Here is a 10,971-nt window from a genome sequence, read left to right on the forward strand (position 1 = left end):
GGAAAGCGTGAGCTGCCCACGTCTGCCTGCGCTGATGGTGGGCCGCGTAGCTTACCCCTGCTCCCGTGGGGAACCCCGAGGATGCTGCTTGGGTGTTATTCTCGGGAAAGGCACTGCTGTAGGTGACTTTTACTCAACTTGGGATAATTCAGTGGCACTGCGCCAACATTAGAGGTTGGCTGGCCTGTCTGTATGTGACCGGGCGGCCTGGCGGGTCAGGGAGGTGCAGGGAGACGGGCGGGTGGGAGGCCTGGGTGGAAACCCTCTGCCGCGGGGCCCTCCCTTCCGGGCCAGGGGCCAGGAGGCAGGCCAGCTCTGACGAGAGGAGGGGGTCCGGGGCTGGCGGGGGGCAGGTCTTGGGGACTCTTGCCTGCCTGGGTGTCTGGGCCCCGGTGGGCGTGAGGCCAAAGTTGAATGGGGCCCTAGAGCTGGCTCAGCCCCTCAGGTTGGATTCACAGAAAAGAGAAGAGAAGGGTCAGGACACGCTGGGAAGGCGTTCTCACCTGCCAGGACATCCTGGCTTGAACCCCATGGCCTGAATTAGAAGCCCCTGTCCCGTCTCGGGGCCCCAGCGGAGCTCACCAGGCTGTGGGGTGAGCTGCTGTGGGAGCATCCTCAGCGGGAACCGCACAGCCCCTTGCTGGGCACCTTCAGCAGGGACCTTGCCGCCCCCTGGACCGCACGGCCCCTCAGCACAGCCGCCTGCATCGCCCCGGCTGGACTCCTGGCCACCGCCCGGCACGGAGCCCAGCGCTGCCCGGGCCCCTCCCGGGTCCTGCCCTGCGGTCTCTTAGCGAGGCTGCCCCACCTTTACCTTAGGTTTGGGGTCGAATGCTGTGCCTACTGTTGGTATTTAACAAGCGTTTTTTAGCTTGAACTGAATTCTGAGGCTTCTTTTTTCTTTTTTTCAGATCAAGCCGGTGGTACATTGTGACATAGACGTGCCTCCCAGGTGGCAAACATCCCATCGTTTACCCCGACAAATCAAGTGAGTACAGTGGGGTGCGGGGGGGGGGTGGTGGAGCTCCTTAAAGACGTTGCGCCGCCTTCGCCCCGCCTCTGCTCGTCCCCTCCCTTCTCTCTCTGACGCTCACCCTTCCCCCCCCCCCCCCCCCCCCCGAGCCTTCTGTATGGTTCAGCTGCATGTTCTTCTCTCGTGAACCTTGATTTTGGAGAAGCAATGCCGTTGCCCTGCCGCGGCTGCCGGTTCACGTGGGCTGGAAGTGCAGGGCTTAATCTTAGCTTTTTGTTTATTTTTGGTAACCTAGCCCTTGCAGCTGCTGGATGGTGAAAGGACATGTAGAAGTTACGTTCCCACCAAAGCCCCTTGGCGGGGGAGACGGGCTGTCTGATGCTCAACGCGCCCTGGTCAAGGTTGCCTGAGGGCTGGCCGCCTCGGGAAGCGGCTGATGGGGCAGGTGTAGAGGTGCCGGGGGACTCAGTCCCGGTTAATCGGGACCCCCCTGTGGGCCGGCCTGCGTTATGCTTGGGGCTGTAGAAGGAGAACACACTTGACTCAAGTCAAACGTTGGTTCAAATCTCGCTTTTCACCTGTCGGCTTTGTGACCTGCACACGCTTCCTCTCTCTGAATTGCCTCCTCATTTGTAAACAGGGTGGTGACGTGCACCTGCAAAGTCCCAGGAAAGCCCACCCAGTGCTCGTTAAGGGGCAGGAATTCTCCAGATGGCAGCCATTTCCTCCCAATCCTGCATATATTTTGCCGCTTTGATATTGGGATGAAAATCCCTGACTTGAAGTTCCAGGGGGCACCTTCCCTCTTACCTGGTTCTGTTCCCAGCAGAAGGAATTTCAGTGAGTTTCCAGGGTCCTGGCTCTATGTCTGAGGGGCGGCAGCAGCAGGCCAGTCCCAGCCTTGGGTAGCAGAGAGCCCACACTCCGACGAGTCATCCTTCACGCCCCTGCTGACCAGCAAAGGGCTGGGGGCCCAGGAGGCTGGGAACCCCCTGCCAGACACAGTGGAGGCCCCGGCTGGGAAGCCCAAGGATGGAGCAAGCATGACCTGCTTATTAGCTAAGCTGTCCCTTTCACTTACCTTCCAGAACCCAACCATCGTTTCTTTAAAATACTTTTCCTTAGGCCTCTGCAAGGGAGCCACTCAACACACCTGAGATCTCCACTGTGCCTTTTGTACGTCTGAGAGCTGTTCTGAAATGATGAGAGACACCTCATAAATTTTACGAAGGACACCTCTTTCTGAAGAATGGATAGAAATCCCAGGGAACATTATTGGCTTATGGGTCCTTTCTGGCAAAGACACATATCACTAGACATACATTTTTGGGGGGAGCCTGACCCACACTGTCCATGGTTCTCACTTATTTTGACAGACTTTTTTTTTTCTGTTATAAACCAGTTATTCTTAAGGCATGTGCTCTATTCTTTATATGGTGTGCTAAAAACTCCACTAGATGGACCCAAATACCCGTCCAAATGCAAGGCCTTTTCTCCCAAGGGAAGGCCTGATCATGTTTGCTTGGAGACCTTGTAACTTGAAAACAAACGGAAAATAGTTACGATGGCTTTCAGAGTTTTTGATGTTCGAGGTGACAGGTGTTTTGACCCTTCCTGGTAAGCCGGGAGCTGGGGTAGAGGGAGTGGGGGGCTGCTGAGTGTGAGTTCTGTAGCAGCTGGATGGTGGAGAGAGAAGCTATTCCCCCTGACTGTCTGCGTGTCCTCAGAATTCAGCTGGTCGAGTCCACGTTCAGGAGAAGCCGCCAGCCTGGAGGCGGAGGCTCAGGTCTGTGTCCTGGTCTGTCATTAACTAAGCTGTGTGCTACGGTAAGTGGCGTCCACTGCCACTACCACCACCGTCACCGCGTCACCTGGCAAAATCCATTCCTAGATCCAAGTGCTGTTTCCTACTTTGAAAAATTCAAAACATTTCCTATGTAAAAAATTTAAAGTATGTCTCACTTAAAATATTTAAAATATTACCTATTAAAAATTAATGAGCACATCGGGAGGTGTATTGGCAAAGCTGTTTTATGCCTTTAACCTCTCTTATTTCAAAGTAATTTTTAAAAATTAACTATTTTTTATGGCCAGAGTAACTTACACCCATGGTAAATATATCGTTTTAAAAGGTATACATTAAAAGTAAATCTTCTGCCCACTTTATATCCCCAGAGGCGACTGTTAAAAGTTTCTGGAGTGTCCTTGTAAGACAGGCTTCGCATGTTCAAGGATTTAGAGGCGTGTGTATGCTGCAAGCGTTGCTGTGTATCTTCCTTCTTCTTTCACAGAATTTAATATGGCTTCTTATTAGCACATATAGATACGTTGTGCTTTTAAAAATGGCTGCCTAGTATTACAAAAGCGGTCTGTACGTAATTAACAATGATGGGCTTTCACTGTGTGTCCAGGGGCTGTGCCTGTCCATTACCTCTCTGTCACAGACTTTCTAGGGAAACAATCTTTGGGTGTATTTCTTGGGGTTGGTCATCCGTCTACCTGGATCGTTAGGTGGAAGACGGGCCGTCTGATGCTCAAACGGCACAGACCTAACATCTGGCAGAGCGAGAAGGGTCTAGTTCATTCTCCAGCTCAATCGGAAAGCTTCTGGGGATGTGTTAAGTCCATCACTTCCTCTAAACTTGAAATTTCCTAATTTCTTTATTGTTAACATTTCTTTCTTGATCGTTAACAATTTAAGAAATCCTTTTCTCCGTATTTACATGCTTCGTATAAAAAAGTGGACATCTGGAAATGTGTTAAGAATAAAATCAAAATCGCTCGTTATCCTTCTCCTCAGAGACGGCCCCTGTTAACTTTGAGGGCCACTTACTTTTAGTTCTCTCTGTACTTGCTGGTGTGTTTTCTTACAGCATTAATTGTATTTGATCATTTTCCCCCTAAATACAAATCCTGCATAAACAGTTTTAAATGGCTGCATTAGTTATTATTGTATCCTGTGCTATGATTTGTTTCACCATTCCTCTGCACTTGGACATTTAGGTTGTTTTTATATTTTAGTTTTTGTAAATACAGGCAAACTTTCTACTTTGTTTTATCGCGCTCTGCTTTCTTGTGTTTCGCAGATAATGCTTTTCTTCTTTTACAAATTGAAGGTTTGTGGCCACCCTCTGTTGTCAGATGATAGTAAACATTTTGTTTTAGCAATAAAGTACTCTAAATTAACGTACGTACATTGTTTTTATAGACTACAGTATAGTGTAAACATAACTTCTCTGTGCACTGAGAAACCAAAAACTTCGTGTGACTCGCTTTGTTGCTGAGGTCAGGGGCCAAACCTGCGATGTCTCTGAGGTTTGCCTGTGACCCTGTGAGAGACGTTTCTACAGGTTCACGTATACGTGCCCACATTGCCGTGGGTTGGATTTCAGGGAGTGGACAGACTGTGTCAGTGATTCCTGGTCCCACGCGTCTCCATGTCTCTGTCCCCAAGTCGCCCTTCAGGAAGATCGTGCTCACTTTTACCCACGTCAACAGTGTATATGTGTGTGTATCAGCCTGCGAGGGCTGCCAGAACCTGTGGGGGACACAGTTCAGTCCATAACAGCGTGCTTATTTCCCCGCACTCAGCGTGAGAATCTGTGTTAAATATCTTAAAAATGTAGACAAAAACACAACATGGACTTGTCTCAACATTTCTTGTATTATTAGCCGTCTGTGTTTGGAGAGACTTTTGGCGTGCACCATTTAGGAGCACGGATGGGTGGAAACCTTGCAGCAAATCTTCAGGGTAGCAGTAACGTCACAGATGAGCTACGATTTGCACAGAATGCCCCTTTCGAGGTTTGTTTTGGGGCAGAGGCTTTAAGTACGGAAAAAGGTGGCCTCTGGGGTGATGGCAAGCCTCTTTCCACAGAGCCTTAGCTGATCCTTTTTGTTGTGCACAAACGTGTTAACTTAAAATTTATATTTACTCTGAAACAAGAGATGTATTTCTCCAGTTTTAAATTATTTACATTTAAGGAAAAACAACAACAGGAATCATAAATAACAAAGTAATAGATTGAAAGTCAGCCCCGTGAAGTTGAGCTCCTGTATTGTTAAATGCTCTCCGTAACTTTTAGACTTAAAGAAATAGCCTCACGTTTTACAATATTTTAATAAGAGTTTGAAACTGTTGCTAAGTGGCTTGGACTGTAACACCAGGGAACTAGTAGCTTTGCACTGGGTTTTGTGCGGACCCCAGCCGTGTTCCCAGCCCCAGCCCATAGAAATAAGGAAACAAACCCACCAGGACCACAGGGAAGCTGCCTTAAACTGTGAGAGTGAAACCAGTGGTTTCTATTATCTTTCCAGAGGATTGCACGTTATTTCCTCCGGGACACTCTCTTGGCGCCACGGAGGGGACAGCAGCTGCATTTTTAACGCCAAATTTCCCCGTTGGTTTTCCAAATGGACACAGTTTTCTTCCATGTTCCCTGTTGTCACGGAGGCCTATTTTTTAAAGAGTAGAGTTTAGTCCTGTTCATCGGGGTGTCTTCTATCCCATGAGGCCGTGTCGCCAGCGTTTCTGGCCCCTCCCTGGTTCTGAGCACTATGGGGCTTGGGGACTGTGCTCCATGCGGTGGCGTGTGGGCCACCAGGGGCTGCTCAGGGCTCCGTGTGCTTTCCATGCTTCTGTAATTGGGTATCTTTCGTGAATTCCCAGCGTTTTCCCCCAAAGTGTGAGGCCCTAATGGAGGCTTTTCCTCTGGTTCCTGCAGTGTTTTCACAAATGGAAGATTATTTATTCCACCTGTAAAGATTATTATACCCAAATTCAGCCTGACGGAGTGAAACTGCGTGCTGGCCATGATCGGAGAGAAGGTCTTTCCTCTGGGAGGCGTTCGAAAGTAAGGCTCTGGCCCAGCTCTGGGGACCCGGAAGGAGGGACTCGTTCTGTGCCTTTCAGTGAGAATTTCCTGCCCGTCCAGCAAGGTCTGAAATGATTTCTCGTGAACTCTGATTTTAATTCTTCAGGCAGACAATAGTTCTGCAGTCTTTGGGCCATACTTATTTTTAACAGTTTCATTCATTCATTCCAAAAAGTTTAGCGAGCATCTGCCTCACCCTCGGCGTGGTGAATACAGCTAACAAGGCTGAGATGTGGTCGCCCCAATCCCCCGGGTCCCCCGTGCCCCTGCTGGGTGGCCAGTGATTAACATTCAGTTAGATGCTCAGGTGATGTAATGAGGCCTCTTGGGCAGGAGAATTCGGGGAGCCACGCAGGGGAGCTGGTGTCCAAGTGGTGATGGGGCCCGTCACGGGGGGATGGGACCCTTGGATGGAGGAGATGGTGTGCTGCACTGGCCGAGCAGTGTTGGGGGCCCCACTGGCCTGGACCCCGAATTTGCAGTGGGACACGCTGCAGGGCTGTGGTTTCCTCCGACGCTCGGCAGCCTGGGACTAGGGAGGGGAAGATAGACAGACTCGTCCATGGCCGAGGGTGGGAAGGACCAGCAGAGGAGGGGTTTGGTGTGTGCAGGTGACTCTAGGGATGGCCCGGTGGTCTCAGACCCTGGCCTGGCGGTTGGAGGAGGGCGGGAGGGAGGGAGTGGAGAGCCGCGAGGCTACAGGCTGTAGTGGGAGGTGAAGAAGACCTGGCCTTGGGAACACACGGGGTGATGAGAAGGCCCGGGTCTCGCCACGGGAGTGGGTGGGAAAGCGCAGGAGGACACAGACCTTTAACGCTGGGAAGTCGGGTGATGTGGAGTGAAGGCCGAAGGACCATTAGAAGCGTCATCCTCATGGACAGTTATGGTTCCGGGTGGCTGGCGTTGGAGAGGAAGAGCAAAAACATTCAGTCCCTTTTCACGTTTGTGTCCATTAACTCTTTCTCGGGGGGTGAATTAAAACATAGAAGATCTATTGACAGTCAAGAGTTGTGATACCAACAATGACAACTGTTGTGTCTACTAGTGAGCAGGACATAACTGTTGGGACATTTAGAGCAATGGGATACTCGCTAGCCTAGTGAGGGTGGTGAACAACAGTGAACACCAATGTTCCAGGAAGACTGCTGTTCACATAATAAAAAGTCCTGTAAGTGCCCAGGTGACTTCAGGATGCAGTTATAAGTATTCGTGTTTTATCCTTAAAGAAATAGGGACAGTTGTCTGGAGCAGATAGGCTTGTGCATATTTTTGGAAGAAGCCAGAAACAGTAGTGGGATTAATCGTAAGTATCACGTCTAAAATCACAAGTATCACATAGTGGTGAAAGGAAGAGGTAAAATCTTTGTGAGGGAGAAGCAAGTAAGGAAGTAGCATATCTAGAGGGAAAATAGGACACGAGATCAATACGCTCCTTTCTTTTCTTCCCTGGGCTTAAATTAGTTCTCTGTGGCTGAGTTTAGAAAAAGTACAGAGCTTGGAAATAAAGGAAATGCTTAGAAAGTACAAATATTCAATAGTAAGCTTGAAAGGATGATGTAATAGGCACATTACAGGTTTTTTTTTATTATCAACGTACATGTTATCTTTGAACGGAACCGACAGCTAATAGTCAACATACGTTTGAGAAGTCGTTTGTATCTATCTGTATTTATCATTCCTTAGATAATGTTAATATGGTTCAGTGGAGGTTTCTACTGTACCTTTTTCTTGTGTCCGTTAGAGACTTAGCCAAGTTCTCAGTGGTATTAAAATTGGTTGATTTATTGGATAGTTTTGAACTTTCTGGGATATATATATATTCCAGAGAAACCGTTAAGATTGTGTGTGGGTCTCTGTGTGAGAGATTATTGCTGATCTTGGTGTTAGAAAAATGTGCTTTTCGCAGACGTGTGTTGCGTGCTGATTGCACGGTGGGCACCACGCTGTACGCGGGAGGCCCAGCCTGGTCCGCTCACCCCTGTTGAGCTTGTGGCCCCGCAGAGAAGGCAGAATCAAAAAGCATCACAGTGGAGGGCAGAGTGTGTAGGAGAGGAGCACACCCAGGTGTGCAGCGCAGTCTAGGAATAGCCCAGAAGAGGTTCGCCTTGAGGACGGCAGACGAGTAGAGGTCGGGGTGTGCTGGGCTTGGGAGGAGATGCTGGTGCACCCCTGAAAGCGGGCACCCCTCAGATCTGCACCCCGGGTGCTTCTCTCGCCTCACCCTGGTCCAGCCCTGGTTGGGAAATGCAGTGTTATGGGTGATGCCTGGCCGTGAGGCTGGCCAGACGCGGTTCCGGAAAGAAGAGTCGTTAGCACGGGGAGGAACTGAAGAGGAAAGAGGCTGAATTTCCCACGTCCCGCAGCCCTGGGCTCTGTGCACCTGGCAGAGCTCTCTACCTGCTGGAAGAAAAGGGTGGTGAGTGGTCCCTGCCAAGTCCTGAGCCTCTGAGATACGACCGTTTCCACCCTCAATGCTTGATTCAATCCGCGTTTGTCGGGCACAGGTTGGGCAGTGTTGGTGAACTCTTCTGTCTGCTCTTTCACCATCTGTGGACTCTTCCAGTTGGAGGTCTTCCCTCTTTCATTCTGTGACATGAATCTTCATTATTTCTACCCGTATTTCTTCCTTTCTGCTCCTAATGGAACTTATTTTGGGGATTCTTACTGTCTGGTTGATGGTACCTCTGCTCATTTTATTTCTTAACTTCTATATGTTCTATTATCATTCCCTGCTGCTTCCTGGGAGAGTGCCTCTATTTTATCTTCCAAACAAGAATTTGTGCTTCTTTCTTTATTTCATATTTCCCTTATTTCTTTTGTAACGTTTTCCACGTTTGTGTTAAGTGCCTGGTCCATGTGTCCCAGCACTTCTGCTTCTGGTGGAGTCTCCCAAGGAAGGCCCCACCCCCAGCGCCTTGCGGTCCAGCCTCCAGCACCTGAGCTCTGGGGGGAGGCTGTCCTCGCGGCCGCAGCCAGTCAGTCCTGCCGCCTCCCTGGGCCCCTCACTGCCGAGGGCGTCTGCAGCTCCCTGGCTTGCTCCTGGGGACACTCGTGCCAGCTGTGAGCCCTCCAGGGATGGGCACCGATTGTCCCAAGGTGACAACAGGAGAGGAAGGAAGTTCCAAGCCCTGCTTCTCACCTGGAAGCCCTGTGTTCCACTCCCTGGGGCGTCTCACAGTTGCCCCCTGTCTGGAAGTTCTTCATCTTGGTCCTACAGGGTGACCCGAGGCAGCAGGTCCAGGAGCTGCCCTTGTTAGAAACAGATGCTCAGGCCTCATGTTAGACTCACTGAATCACAAACTCCAGGGCGGGGGCCCGGCGCTGTGCGTGAGCCGGCCATCTGGTGGTTCCCTGCTCGCTGAGGTTGGGGGGTGCTCAGGGGAGGGAAGTTTGAGTCCTGTGGGTCCCACCTGTTCCAGGTGCCCTGCATCCTTCTCTCCTCTCCCTTCCTGTGCTCACTGCTGTCATTCGTGAACATGTCGTACGCCCTGCGAGAGCTCTGCGTCTCCTCCCCCAGGTGAGGTGCTTTTCCTCCATCACATCCCACCCACGATGGCCAGCCGCCTGTTGCTAAAACACTGTGCTTACCCCACACTTCCATGCAAATCCCCACTCACTCCGACTAAATTGATGATAAGCTCCTCCCCCTAGAATTCCAGGCTCTGGGATTCAACGTTCAAGTTCCATTTCACCCAAGGGTGCATTTCACCCTTCGGTGACAGTCAGTCCCCTGTGTTCTGGCTTTTTGCAGAGGCCCCTTCTGCTGCCCCAAAGGCTTCATCCCATCTTCACGTGAGGAACTCCTACCTACCCTTGTACATTTCACCTTAGTGAAGCCTACAGTTGCCTTTACTCTTTCTCCTCTTAGAACGCCGACGTTTTGCCCTTCTCTGGTCATACTTGCCTCTATAGGCTTTTATACACTGCTTGACTTTGGGAAAGCAGTGGCTTTCTTATTTCATATGTTTTACACAAGGCCTACCTCATTGGATGGTGCCTAACAGATGCTCAGCATTGAATGAATTGAACATTTTCTTAAATAAATGAATTATGAATTAATACATGCCAAAAAAGAGTGCAGAATAAAACATAGACAAATATTAGTCTTTTAGTGCTTACAAAAAGGCATATTATTTGCTAATAAATGCCAGGTTGTTTTCCAAGTATTGTTATAACAATATAAGCCAATTTGTATTCATTTTAACTGTTATTAGTTAAAATTAATTGAATACCAACCAACAGCTTAAATGTTCTCAGGGCCCTCTGAATACTTGTAGATAATTAAAGATACACTTTAATTAAAAAATCTAAGAATGGAAAGCGAGCCTAACCCTGGCAGAGCCGCTGCCACAGGGCTCCGTTAGCCCGTTTTGGTTACGTTTGCTCTCAGCGCATCAGCTCTCCTGTGGTGCACATACCAGTCGCATTACGTACCGGGTGCCCCCAGCCTGATGTCATGGCTCTTAAGTCTCCGGCTCATTTTTTCTTTCTTTACTCACAGATTATTTACAATGAATGGGCATCTTCCGGACATGTACACACGAGCCCGAGTGTTCCTTCACACGACCGTCGGTACGGTGTTTTTGTTTTGTTTTGTTTTCTGTTTTATTTTTTTTAATTTTTGAATTTTATTTATTTATTTTTATGTATTTATTTTTTAACATCTCTATTGGAGTAGAATTGCTTTACAATGGCGTGTTAGTTTCTGCTTTATAAAAAAGTGAATCAGTTATACACATACATATGTTCCCATATCTCTTCCCCCTTGCGTCTCCCTTCGGTACGGTTTGTAAGGCGGGCACCGAGCACTGCTCCCCGTCTCCAGGTCTTGCTGAGACAGCCAGTCTGGGGGATTTCGGCCCCGTGGCAGCGTAGCCCCCGGGGGTGCGTTTCACCCGCACTAATGTCGGGACTATTTGAGGGCTTGCAGGAGCCCTCCCCGTCGGGCTTCTCTGTCGTGCTCTTATGGTCACTGTGCTGAGAACGAGGTGTCAGTTTTCATCTCGCTGTGGGGCAGGCAGGTGGCCTCAGCCTCGCAGGTGGTAGGCCTTCACCCCACCCCGAGGTGCCCTGCAGGAGCTCTGGGTGCGTTTGGGAGACTTGAGATGCCACCGGGGGAGCAGT

At 49.7% G+C, this 10,971-nt stretch overlaps 1 protein-coding gene across 1 annotated transcript in view; it reads left to right on the forward strand.

The window, feature by feature from the left end:
* The window catches only part of DCDC2C (doublecortin domain containing 2C), a gene marked incomplete at both ends in the record, with an annotated part of 42,190 nt that extends 31,468 nt beyond the window's left edge, over nucleotides 1-10,722 (forward strand). Inside the window, 5 exon segments of the mRNA XM_082672161.1 lie at nucleotides 912-988; nucleotides 5,698-5,767; nucleotides 5,771-5,826; nucleotides 10,349-10,419; nucleotides 10,673-10,722. Coding sequence (XP_082528287.1) covers nucleotides 912-988; nucleotides 5,698-5,767; nucleotides 5,771-5,826; nucleotides 10,349-10,419; nucleotides 10,673-10,722 — 324 coding nt within the window.
* Nucleotides 10,723-10,971: the final 249 nt, after the last annotated feature.

The sequence above is a fragment of the Grampus griseus genome (genome assembly GCF_964374135.1).
Source record: "Grampus griseus genome assembly, chromosome: 15".
NCBI lineage: Eukaryota > Metazoa > Chordata > Mammalia > Artiodactyla > Delphinidae > Grampus > Grampus griseus.